This window comes from Pelophylax lessonae (genome assembly GCF_965119305.1).
Source record: "Pelophylax lessonae genome assembly, chromosome: 6".
In the NCBI taxonomy this organism is placed as follows: domain Eukaryota; kingdom Metazoa; phylum Chordata; class Amphibia; order Anura; family Ranidae; genus Pelophylax; species Pelophylax lessonae.
In genome coordinates, this window is record NC_138773.1 from 16,610,803 (window position 1) to 16,624,636 (window position 13,834).

Below are 13,834 nucleotides of genomic sequence, written 5' to 3' on the forward strand. Positions count from 1 at the left end.
GGGAGAGGTATAAGCAGTAGAAAGAGAGAAGTGCTTATGCCGCTGTACAGAACACTGGTGAGACCTCACTTGGAGTATTGTGCGCAGTACTGGAGGCCATATCTCCAGAAGGATATAGATACTCTAGAGAGAGTTCAGAGAAGAGCTACTAAACTAGTACATGGATTGCAGGAAAAAAACTTACCAGGAAAGGTTAAAGGACCTTAACATGTATAGCTTGGAAGAAAGAAGAGACAGAGGGGATATGATAGAAACTTTTAAATACATAAAGGGAATCAACTCAGTAAAGGAGGAGAGCATATTTAAAAGAAGAAAAACTACCACAAGAGGACACAGTTTTAAATTAGAGGGGCAAAGGTTTAAAAGTAATATGAGGAAGTATTACTTTACTGAGAGAGTAGTGGATGCATGGAATAACCTTCCTGCAGAAGTGGTAGCTGCAAATACAGTGAAGGAGTTTAAGCATGCATGGGATAGGCATAAGGCTATCCTTCATATAAGATAGGGCCAGGGACTATTCATAGGATTCAGATATATTGGGCAGACTAGATGGGCCAAATGGTTCTTATCTGCCGACACATTCTATGTTTCTATGTTTCTATGTTGTGGTTGCAAAGAGAGAACCTCAGCACGATGCCAATCACAAAAAAGGGATTGTGCTTCTGTAACCAAGTATAACAAATTATCACTGGGTAATGAGGTGAGGAAATGACTTGAAATTGGATTATTTCATGAAGAAGAGCCCTTACAGCCATGGTCAATGAAGCAGTCTCATGAGTCATATGGGCAGGCTATAAAGATCGCCCATCAACAGCCTTAATGGCAAGTGAAGTGGCACGATTTTGCAGCGGCATCGAGTGCTTTGACACAAATGCACTATCTATGAACAGGCCTGCAACCCCAGAAGCAATTAGAGCCTGTGAATCAAAGGACAACTGAGACCAAGAAAGGATAAATGGGACTAGATGCTTATCCCTCAGGATATCTGGGGACGCAAAAATGCCACTTAAGGTCTGTCTCCTACAGGACTTCTGGTGCGGACATTTTCTGGATGCATAGGACAAGACTTCAATTCGTCTAAAGGCCCTCTCTTCAGGAGAGAGACATGTGAAGCCCAACCGCATGGGTTCTACTTCACTGGTAAACTCTGTCCTAGGAGGGATTGGAGATGAGGGAGGTATGGGTGGGAATTAAAAGCTTGGAGGAAAATGTGCAGGAGTCTTCTACAAGTGTTTCTTAAAGGAAGGTCTCTTTCGGAGTCTGGAATCAATGAGAATGACAAACATGATCAACCCCTCAAAATCCCTAGGTGTGTCTTGGGCCGCTATCATATCTTTAATGTTATCTGAGAGACCATGAGAAAAAGCAGCCACGGGGGCCTCATTGTTCCAACCAACTTCAGCTGCCAGAGTACCGAGCTCAATGGTGTAATCGGCAACAGTTCTCATACTCTGTTTGATGCACAATGGACCTTTGGCAACAGAGGAGTAGTGAGTGGGAACGTAAAATACCCTTTTAAAGGAGGTCATAAACTCAGGGTAATTCCAGTCAATGGATTTTTGCACTTCCCATAGAGGGTTTGCCAAAGCCAAGGTTCTTTCAGAAAGCCAATAAATAATGAAGCCTACTTTGCTTCTGTCCGTAGGGAAAGCCTGGGGCAGCATCTCAAGTTATATTCCAACCTGATTGGGGAACCCTCTGCATTGAACTGGATCGCCCCTAAAACACTGGGGAAGCAGAGCAGAACCAGACATACCTCTTACAGAGGTAATATTAGAGGAAGATGCCTGCACAGGGACTGGAGAAGCAGGAATGGCTTGCAACACTAGTTGTACCAGAGCAGCCAGATGCAAGGATCCAGGTAAGCAGTTTAAGTTAGGAGCATCTGTAACGCTATGGCAAACTGATCCATGCAGTGGTCCTGCTTGTTCAATCTGGAAAAAATATTGCAACCAGGTGGATTGCCTGCATCTTCTGAATTCATGGCCTTCGCCTAATATCAGGAACCAGGAATCAGACTTAGACAGAAAATGCAGTAAAAATCAAACCTAATAGTAAAAATAGTACAGATCAGGAACGTTGTCAAAACATAAGCCAGGGTTCGTAAGCCAAAATAGCTAATCAGACTAGCCGGTAACAAGGAAGCCAGGGATCAGCATATTCAGAAGCCAAAGGTCAGGATCAGGAACCAGAGGGGATGTCAGCCGGGCAAAGTCTTTAACAGGAACTCAGCAGAGACACTCAGGATATGTTGACCAATACGAAGGCACGAACGGAATGAACAAGGCAGTCTAAATAGCCAGAAGGATCTGGCTGTAGGCTGGACTGACAAGCAGGTAATTATAACCAGATGAGCCATTGTGGAAACAATGAGTGCTGGCAATCATCCAACAGCTGAGCAGCCTGAGCACAGAGAAGAGAGCTGCTAAGAGCCCAGTTTTGACATGAATATACTCCATTGATTCTATGTGTTCAGTCATATTGATACATAACATACATTTTGCTTAGCCACAACTACATAGTATGTTATAGAGTCACTGGTAACTATCATCTGATGGGTATCAATCTATGGCCTTGTTTTAGGTATTATATTCATTGCTGATTTGAGTGACACCAATTTTTAAAAGCTTTTAAAACAGAAGGTGTGTAGGGAAAAGTATAGACAGGTAAATATTCCTAGGTTCACCCACTCTAAATCGAAATCTAAAATACGCCCTCAATGGTTTTCTGAATTTTAAATCTCAAAATGTAATTTTTTTTGTAAATTTTCAACACATCCGGTCTTTACTGTACAACCTTTATTTGAATTAGCTTCTGTTAAAAAAAAAAAAAAAAAAAATGGTAAAGACAGTGGAACTAAACCTTCGGATCATTTTTAGCCATCTTGGCCTCTGCTCTTCATCTTCCATTATGCTACACATGTGGTCAGTTATGACACCAGCCATTTGAGGGTTTGACAGTTTGGTTGAGTGCACAAGCAAACGTGACAGTTAGCATTCCTGGCATGCTGGGAATGTAACTGTTTTTTTCAAATAACAAAATCAATGGGTCATGGTTTTGCTTTAATTTATGATTGTGTAAGAATCTTGTCAAAATGATTTATTCAAATCTTACATAGTTATGGTCATTAACCACTTTAAGACCGGAAGGATTTGCCCCCTTAATGACAAGGCCCTATTTTGCGATTCGGCACTGCATTAGCTTAACGGGCAATTGTGTGGGCGTGCAACACTGTACCCAAATAAAATTGATGTCCTTTTTTTGCCATAAATAGAGCTTTCTTTTGGTGGTATTTGATCACCTGTGTGATTTTTATTTTTTGCGCTATAAACAAAAAAAGCAACAATTTAAAAAAAAAAAAACAATATTTTTCACATTCTGCTATGACATTCTCAAAAAAATAAATTTTTTTTAAACATTTTAGGGCACTTTGTTTTCCGCTACATATTTTTGGTGAAAAAAAATTGCAATAAGAGTATTTTGATTGGTTTGCGCAAAGGTTATCGCATCTACTAACTATGGGAAAGATTTGTCATTTTTAATGTTTTTTTTTACTAGTAATGGCGGTGATCTGCGATATTTTGCGGGACTGCGACATTACTGTGGACAGATCGGACCCCTAACTGATATTTTTGTCACTTTTGGGGGGACCAGTGATATTACTACAGTAATCAGTGCTAAAATTAATTGTGATGGAGAGAAAAGCCTTTGATCAAACATCAAAGACTTTAAAAACAGCATTGGGGGACGATGGTTGTACAAAAACTTCACGAATACATTTGGTTGTATCCAAACATTTTTTATCTTTCTGTATTTCCTGTATATTTTCCAGGAAGTCTGTATAACAGGTCACGTATGATATAAAATTAGATCAACCAGTAGCGGACAACTACATACCACAATGTATCCACCACAACTACCATCTGCTGGCTGTGTAACCAAAGTGATGTAGCTTTTATCACTTCTTTCAATGACTCCTTGGCAGTAGATGTCTGTCAGATGGATTGAAGAGGTGTCATAGCCCAGGTTCTCCAGTAGACATTTGCTGAACCTCACTTCTATATTCTCCACCCCACAGGTGACTTGTGGTTTAAGGTAATCTACATAGGAGGAAAAGAGGACCATATTTAGATTTATAAACTACTAACATATACATATAGTATATACTGTATATATACCGTATATACTCGAATATAAACAGACCTGAATATAAGCCAAGGCACCTAATTTTATCACAAAAAACTGGGAAAACGTGTTGTCTTAAGTATAAGCCTAGGGTGGGAAACGCATCAGCTACTGGACCCAACTGGACCACCACGAGACCCAAAACAGGGGCTGCCGGCATGGTGCAGGGGCTGCGGACATGGTACAGGAGATGCAGGGCTGTAGGCATGGTACAAGAGATGGTGCGGGCATGGCACAGGAGATGGTTCAGGCATGGCACAGGAGATGGTTCAGACATGGCACAGGAGATGGTTCAGACATGGCACAGGAGATGGTACAGGCATGGCACAGATATGGTACAGGCATGGCACAGATGGTACAGGCATGGTACAGGAGATGCAGTGCTGCGAGCATGGTACAGGAGAATCTCCTGTACCATGCCCACAGCACTGCATCTCCTGAGGAGATGCAATGGCTGCGGAGGAGTCTCACTTACCTTTCATTTAAAAATGGCGCCACTCAGCGCCAACGCATCACTGTGCATGCTATGTCTGCCTGGGAATAGCCGAACATGTACGGGATTTCCCTAGCGGCGGTGGCGCATGTGCAATGACCGGGAAAAAGTGAGACTGTGACTTGAGTATAAGCCGAGGGGGGGGGATTTTTCAGCATAAAATAACATGCTGAAAAAGTTGGCTTATACTTGAGTATATACAGTAAGTATCAAAGTATAAGCAATCTTCTAGAGAAAATAATAAGTTGTTTTTTTTCTGTTAATTTGGCTCATCTGCATCATGAACAAAGAATTTCTTAAAGTTAAACTAAAATAATAATTAGGTAAGCGGATAAGATCTCTCGTCAGGTTTTTATTTCTTTCTCTGCCCATTACGGAAATTCACCCTCTCTACATGTCCTGTTGACTGTTATTACCAAAATATAGGACAGGAAGTAAAGAGAGAACTCCCGAATGGGAGACAGATGGCAAACAAACTAACAGGGGTTATAAGCTCTCATAATCTATCCAAAAGGAAAAACTTTTTTGTATTTATTTCTACCAAAATCTGTTGAGGCATTTAACAAATTAGCAACTCTTTATATGATATATATGACATATAAAAATCATGGTGTCCATCAACACAAAAACTGTTTTTAAGTGTTGTCCAGATAACAAGTTTTCCTGCTGTCTTAAACTCTTTTGGAAGGGCTTGGAAGCAAGGCATTGGGTCCATGATGGATCCTAAATGGGGTTCTGGGTATAAAGTCTCTCCATAAAAGAATGCAATGGTTCCAGGTTGGCTGTTCTCAAACTTGCTTGGACATCTTGAAGGAATTCCAGGAACCAGAGGGTGAAAGAAAACACTATACCATAAAATCTAGATTCCAAAAAACCTCATTAAAAGCACATTCATCCGACATGTTTCAGGAGCCAGGCTGCGTCCTCTTCTTCAGGGCTTAGGGTGAAATATCTGGGTTATGTCTTAATCATGTAATCAAAAGAAAACTGGTGGAGAAGGAAAACTATTTCAACAGCGAGAACTTTGCGAGCAGAGTTATGCTTCGTAGCAGTGATTCTCAGTAAGAACCTTTAGAACCTGTCAATTAGACAAGGTTCTGATTTTTCATCATTTGCAGCTTCTAAAGCCTTGAAGAAGAGTGTGAAGCCTGGCACAAAAAAAGTTGGCTGTATTTTGTATAACAATTTTTGGATTTTATAAAAAAATTGGTAGAACAATACTCCGATATATAAACATAAATTACCGTAGATAACCTACCCTCCTTATAAACACTACAAGTGAAAAGTGATCAGAAATGTCTATTTGTTCCCCAAAATATCCATAAACAATCCTTGTTATCCTCACCTACCTGTTAAGGTGAAACATTTTCAAAACTTCTCGAAATGTCCACCACTTGGGCTTGATTGTAAACTTAAGAGTTGTATGGATTTTAGGTTATATGCACTTTTTAGGGGATACTAACCACCAAAATGGTTCTGCTCCACCACCAGCTCCCAACCACATTTTCCACATCATATTGTTTACAAATAGCATATGAAAAAACGTATAGTGCTAATATCAAATAAAACCACTTTTTATTTAAATTAACCACTTGCCGACCAGTCACGTTGACTGTACTGTAGCAAAGTGGTTTGTTATCATCTGGCGATGTAGACCTACGTCACCAGACATTCCCCTCTGAGGCTCGCTCCCACTGTATTCAGTTACAGTGCGAGTCGGGCCAGGGGAAGAGCGGCGGTGATCACCACTGCTCTTTCCCGATCGTTGGGGATCGAGTGTGGAGATGTCAGTCAAGGGTCCGATCTGTCCGCCCCAATGTCGCAGTCCCGCAAAAATAATCGCAGATTGCCATCATTACGCGTTAAAAAGAAAAAACCACCAAAAATGACAAAAATCTTTCCCTTAGTTAGTAAACGCAATAACTTTTGCGCAAACCAATCAAAATACGCTTATTGCGATTTTTTTTTTTTTTTTTACCAAAAGTATGTAGCATAAAACAAATTGGCCTAAAATGATAAAAAAATTTGATTTTTACATTTTTTTTTTGGGGGGGGGGGGGGGGAATTTCATATAAAAAAAATGTGAAAAATATTGTTGTTTTTTCAAAATTGACGCTTTTTTTGTTTATAGCGCAAAAAGTAAAAATCGCACAGGTGATCAAATACCACCAAAAGAAAGCTCTGTTTGTGGGGAAAAATAGGACAATTTAATTTGGGTACAGCGTTGCACAACTGCGCAATTGTCCATTAAAATAACACAGTGCCGAATCGCAAAATATGGCCTGGTCAGCAATGGGGTAAAACCTTCCGGTCAAAAAGCGGTTAAATACGCTCATTGAGAATTTTTTTGTCAAAGACATGTAGCTAAATACATTTTGGCCTAAATATATATATATGCTTACCACTCCCCTTTTTTTTATTTAAATTGTCACTAGCTCCATCCATTCAAATTTATTCCATCAGGTTTCATTTAGTTTTATTCGTTTTTTTTTTTTTTATTATATTTTAATTTTATTTCCATTTTTATATATTTTTTTATTTATTTTTTTTTCATTTTCATTTTCATTATCATTATTATTTTTATTTTTATTATTATTATTATTTTTATTTATACACATTTTTTTATTATTTATTATTTTTTATTTTCCCCATAGCAATTCTTATTATTTGAATCCAGCTTTCCATCATCCATTTTCAACTTTATTATATTTATTATTTTTTATTATTTTTTATTTATTTATTATTTTTTATTTATTTATTTATTATTTTTTATTATTTATTATGTTTTGCTGCCATTAGGATCGGTTCCAGATACAATACTTCCAACTATTAGGTTTCTATTTATCATGATTACCATTTTCTTCTTTTAGTAATCCTGTTGTTTGTAGTATATGACCACTTTTATCTATTTATGTATACTCTGTGTGTATATATTTAACCATACCCACTTAGCTCTTAGGCTCGAACTGCCGTCCAGGTGTCCTTAGTGAGGGTATTTGCCGCTTTGGACTCCTCTTAGGACCCTGCGGCAGCCGAGCGTTCCTCCCCTATATAATGCCCTTCTCCAAGATGGCGGGTTCATAGGCCTGAGGAAGGAGCGCATGCTCCGACAATGCGTCGCCTACGTCATCACGCCCACGGTCTACGCCCAACCCGGAAGTCCGCCGCCGGAGGCGTTTGCAGGTGTCCTCGGGGTCCGGATACCGCTTACTCCCGCAGTCGGACGGACTTGTTTGGAGCACACCAGCCCCTCCTCGCCCAGACACCGGAATAATGGATCTTTTATACACATTCATCATGCTTTTTTATCGTTTTATCTTGTGAGTACCCAGCATTATTAGATGTTAAATAAAGTACTGGGTTTACTGCACTTAGAGTGGCGCTGTTCTTATCTTCCAGTATATTGCAAGTTTCTTCTCCACTTGAGAGTCAGCAGCCTTCTGGAGTGCACAGACCGGTGCTTCTTATGGACTTTTTGGACTTTGCCACACAACATCCAGGTCCGTGCATCTTCCCACTATAATTTTCCTAGGAGGCTATTGAGGTTCATTTTGAGTCCTGTTGCGCCAGTTTTTTATGTTTGTTTCTAAATATATGACAAAAATTCAATATATTGGATATTTTTTAACTGTCAAAGTAGAAAAATATTGTTATTTTTTCCAAATTTTCGCATTTTTTTATTAATATCGCAAAAAATAAAAAGCACAGAGGTGATCAAATACCACCAAAAGAAAGCTCTGTTTGTGGGGAAAAAAAAGGACGTAAATTTAGTTTGGGAACAGCGTTGCATCACCGCGCAATTGTCAGTTAAAGTGGCACAGTGCCGAATCGCAAAAAGTGGCCCGGACGTAAGACAGCAAAATCCTCCGGTGGTAAAGTGGCTAAAAAGTTTGTGGTCTTAGTGGTGGACACTTCAAGGGGTTTTGATGAATTTTCACATTCACTGGAGGGTGAAGATAAATATGACTATTTATGGCCACTTTTGAGATACAAATAGACTTTTTGTGATCGTTTTCACATATGGTGTTTATAAAAGGGGTTCAAAGGTATATTATTACATATGGTTGGGATAATCATGGTAATTCATGGTTAGACATGTGAGTACTCTGCTGCCTATTTTATATTATTATGAAGGGCTGTTGTGGCACTTTAGTGATGAGCTGTAGTAAAAGTTGTTTTCACGTTAGTTTATATAGTGATTAGAAAGCGCAGAGACTTTTTTATATACCAATTGGTTCTAGACTCTCTGGTTCCTTAAAAGCTGATTTACAGCTTACTGTCCTCGTGAAATGTGAAGTTGAAAGGGTGAATGTGACTATCGCAGGCCAGATGAATGCCTGCGATAGTCACCAGAAGAGCAAATGTCCCCAAACCATTCACCTAACAGATTTCCTAGTTAAAAGGGTTGTAAAAGTTCAGATTTTTTATTTATTGTTTTATAAAAATAACAAACATGTTATACTTACCTGCTCTGTGCAAGGGTTTTGTACAGAGCAGCCCAGAACTTCCTCCTCTGGGGTTCCCCGTCGGCGCTTCTGGATCCTCCCCTTCATTGAGAGCCACTTTCCATGGGGGCACCCATGTGGGAGCACTCCCCAGTCCCGTTGCTGCGTCCATTGACACAGACAGCTTGGCCCCACCCCCGCGTCAGTGGATTTGATTGACAGCAGTGGGAGCCTAATAAACGAAACAAGGGCGACAAGTCAGAATAATATTAAAATAAGAACAAATTTATTGCAATGCACTTACATGTAAAAAGAATCAACATCAGCATTCAGATGAAGAACATGGGTCCCCAACGATGAGGTGCCAAGGGGTGGCTAGATCGCAAGCACCCAGCCACAGGTGTGTTCGCAGATCCAGGGATGGAGGATGGGGGGTGGATGGTCCGGAGATCCCAAGGGAGGGGGATCTCACTACGCCTCCTCTTCCTGGGAACATCCGCGGTGCACAGCAGTAAGCCGGATGCAGCGTCACACCCTGACAAAGGAGGTTGATCCTCTGAAACGACGTTGCAGCCCGCCCTCTCCACAGTCTCAGCTGTCTCCTGCCGGCTTCCGTTGAAGGAACCGGCAGTGTCCTGCGAACACAACTGTGGCTGGGTGCTTGCGATCTAACCACCCCTCGGCACCTCATCGTTGGGGACCCATGTTCTTCACCTGAATGCTGATGTTGATTATTTTACATGTAAGTGCATTGCAATAAATTTGTTCTTATTTTAACATTATTCTGACTTGGCGCCCTTGTTTCGTTTATTCTGCATGTCTGGAGGGATCCCTCACCTCTTCTAGGAGCAGCCGGTCTTGCACCTCAACACATTTGGACTCCCTCCCCCATATATACAACAGAGACCATTTCATCTTTCAACCCAGGAGACCATACTGAAGCACACCTGTGGACAGGTTTTTTGGATTTTATGACTATGTGCCATATATGACATTATGTATAGTCCTCCTTCATGTGATTGCAGTGAGCGTTGATCCATCGATCCTGGTCGGTGTAGTATTGTTTTGCAGCAATTGTGGCTCCTGTTGCTATCAATCTTTCCAATGAGGACAGAGACAGTGGCTAGAGCCGCTGGGCTTGTGCACATCGCTGGAACGGATAGGCTTGGTTAAGAAAAACGGGGGGGGGGGGCTCTGGGGGGCAGCTGCAACAAAGAAGGTTTTTCACCCTAATGCATTGAAAGGTGAAAAACCTTGACTTTACAACCCCTTTAATCCTTCATGACTAGAACCCTGTACAAAATGTATGAGCGCTCCCTTCAAAATCCCTTTGAATGGAAAACTTCATGATTTTATAACCTACCTTCTACATTTCCCGTTTGAATCCCATCAGTAGTATCTGATGAATCGTTACAGTAACATCCATGAACTCCGTCCACAATTCCACATTCCTCATCAGGAGCGCAGTCCAATCCTGAGCAGCTATGATTAGATTCTGAAAGAGAAGGAACACATAGAAGGTGTAAGAACATACAAATCTATAATGTTTTATAAAGGAAGACAACATTATGAATTAATTTTTTGCATGAGTACTTACCTGTACAATAGGCAGAGCTGCAGTCTATTGCACTCTGTAACTTATATACATAAAATCCTTCCGGACACATTCTCACTAAAATATTGAAAGATTCTTGACAGCATCTGTCATACAATCTGGAACAAGCTGTACGATTAACAATGCCGTCACTGAGTGTAGGGTGGGGGCCTTTCATCCAAATGGGGTAATCCGTCCCACAGCTGTTTTGTATTACACAGTACTCAGGGATTTGCTGATCATATTCTCCTTTAAACCGATACCAGCCGGACAGGTGATTGTCACAGTGATACCAGTCATACCGATTATCACTATCTCTATATCTATTAGAAATGCTGCGCCAGGGGTCGTTAAGCACGGTGTGGTTGGAGCAAGGATCAATACAGGAATATGATCCAATGTATTTAATGCATTCTTCATTGAAGTTACACGGTGTTCCTTGTTGGCATTCATTGAACTCACAGTATCGTCCATCTCCATAATATCCATAGGCACAAGTACAGGTGTAAGATTCAATTTTGTTTGTACATATAGCTACTGGGTCACAGTCAAAGGTGTGGTCCGCACACTCATCAATGTCAACACAGCCAAATTTGGATATATATTTTGTTCCAGCAGAACAATTACAGGTGTAAGATCCGATAGTGTTCATACAGGAACCACCACTGTAAGAATAACAACCGTGGGTGTAATAGTCCTGACATTCATCTATATCATTACAAGTTATTCCATCTCCAGCAAACCCCTCTTTACATGTGCACTCCCCGTATCCTCCAAACTCCAAACAAGTGGCATTTGGGTGGCAGTCAGAATTTGAACAAGTCCCTAAAAAAGAAAAAAAAAAAAAAAACATTTTCTCTTTAGAAGGTAAATTGTAGGGTCGGGAAAATCACATTCTAATAAGTTGGATGCCGTAAGAGACTTTTTCAGTAAGGTACAACAGGAGATGCTGCCCCCTTCCCACCCCACACATGCACCAAATAATAAAAAAAAAAAAAACATACTATACTGCAAAACACATTTTCTTACAAAAAAGACATTCCTCAATTCTGTCTCAGAGCTTGGCAATGCTAAACAGAATAAATGAGGCAAAACTTGAGAAATATTTATTATTCTTACACAGCTTGGTTCGTAGATTCCTCCACCAGCTGCCATAAAAAAGCACCGTGACAATATAAAGGGTTCTTTCACACGGGCGGTCCGATCAGATCCGCCTGTCAGTTTTTTAGGCGGATCTGATTGGATCCTCCATGCAGCTCTATGGGGCAGCGGATGTCAGTGGAGACACCTCCGCTGACACCCGCTGCCATCCGCATCCGATCCTGTGCTGAAATCTGGACGGATGGAAACCCTATTTTTCCATCCGTTCAGTAATCGGAGTGGATCCGATCTGATGAGAGTGGACAAGCGGTCCACTCTCATCCGATCCCCCATAGAGGGCAGCGGGGGCTGAGACACCTCCCTCTCCGCACTGCAAGCGGAGACGGAGCTGTCATCCGCCCGGCTCAGCGGGGATCGCGGATCGATCCCTGCTGAGCAACACGGATCCGCCTACGGAGCGGACCGTGTGAAAGAGCCCTTACTTTACTTTCCTCTTTCTTAACTGACCATGTAGAAGAAGATACATGACACTCTTTCTGCATAGAGTTTATTGTATAAACACAGGCTTTGGGAAACATGAGAACAAAACCTGAAAAAACAGAATAAAACATAAAGTGCAACAAAAAGTCATAAACTTCATCCCTCTCTATTCTTCAAAATAACGATTGTATCGCACGGCTTGGGTAACGCAGGAAAGTGCGTTCCTATAGTCTAGTAAAGTAGTGTAGTTACCTCCTATAGCCTAGTAAAGTAGTGTAGTTACCTCCTATAGTCTAGTAAAGTAGTGTAGTTACCTCCTATAGCCTAGTAAAATAGTGTAGTTAACTCCTATAGCCTAGTAAAGTAGTGTAGTTACCTCCTATAGTCTAATAAAGTAGTGTAGTTACCTCCTATGGCCTAGTAAAGTAGTGTAGTTACCTCCTATAGCCTAGTAAAGTAGTGTAGTTACCTCCTATAGCCTAGTAAAATAGTGTAGTTAACTCCTATAGCCTAGTAAAGTAGTGTAGTTACCTCCTATAGCCTAGTAAAATAGTGTAGTTACCCCCTATAGTCTAATAAAGTAGTGTAGTTACCTCCTATAGCCTAGTAAAGTAGTGTAGTTACCTCCTATAGCCTAGTAAAGTAGTGTAGTTAACTCCTATAGTCTAGAAAAGTAGTGTAGTTACCTCCTATAGCCTAGTAAAGTAGCGTAGTTACCTCCTATAGCCTAGTAAAATATTGTAGTTAACTCCTATAGCCTAGTAAAGTAGTGTAGTTACCTCCTATAGCCTAGTAAAATAGTGTAGTTACCTCCTATAGTCTAATAAAGTAGTGTAGTTACCTCCTATAGCCTAGTAAAGTAGTGTAGTTACCTCCTATAGTCTAGTAAAGTAGCATAGTTACCTCCTATAGCCTAGTAAAGTAGTGTAGTTACCTCCTATAGCCTAGTAAAGTAGTGTAGTTACCTCCTATAGCCTAGTAAAGTAGTGTAGTTAACTCCTATAGCCTAGTAAAGTAGTGTAGTTACCTCCTATAGCCTAGTAAAGTAGTGTAGTTACCTCCTATAGCCTAGTAAAGTAGTGTAGTTACCTCTTATAGCCTAGTAAAGTAGTGTAGTTACCTCCTATAGCCTAGTAAAGTAGTGTAGTTACTTCCTATAGCCTAGTAAAGTAGCATAGTTACCTCCTATAGCCTAGTAAAGTAGTGTAGTTACCTCCTATAGCCTAGTAAAGTAGTGTAGTTACCTCCTATAGCCTAGTAAAGTAGTATAGTTACCAATATTAATATTGTAACTAGTTACGTTACTTCGTTACAAAAAAAAAAATGTAGTTACTGTAATCAGTTACTTTGTAACTAGTTACCCCCAACACTGAAGGTTGACGTGTTTCACGACACTACGTTCGCTTAATTGTGGTTATGAGTAAGCGAACATAGTGTGGTGAAACGCGTCAACCTTTATGCCTCTCCATGATGTGTCAAGTCTTGTATGGATTTTATTAGTGGTGAATAGACTTCAATTATTCTATCCATATCGGA

The 13,834-nt window shown here is 40.5% G+C and overlaps 1 protein-coding gene across 1 annotated transcript in view; it reads right to left on the reverse strand.

Annotated features, from left to right (window-relative positions):
• Positions 1 to 13,834, reverse strand: part of LOC309558456 (uromodulin-like) — a gene marked incomplete at its 3' end in the record, with an annotated part of 410,722 nt that overhangs the window by 34,098 nt on the left and 362,790 nt on the right. The window contains exons 10-11 of the mRNA XM_082261528.1: positions 10,487 to 10,618; positions 3,898 to 4,100 (exon numbers count right to left, since the gene is read on the reverse strand). Coding sequence (XP_082117654.1) covers positions 3,898 to 4,100; positions 10,487 to 10,618 — 335 coding nt within the window. The remainder of the gene's footprint in view (positions 1 to 3,897; positions 4,101 to 10,486; positions 10,619 to 13,834) is intronic.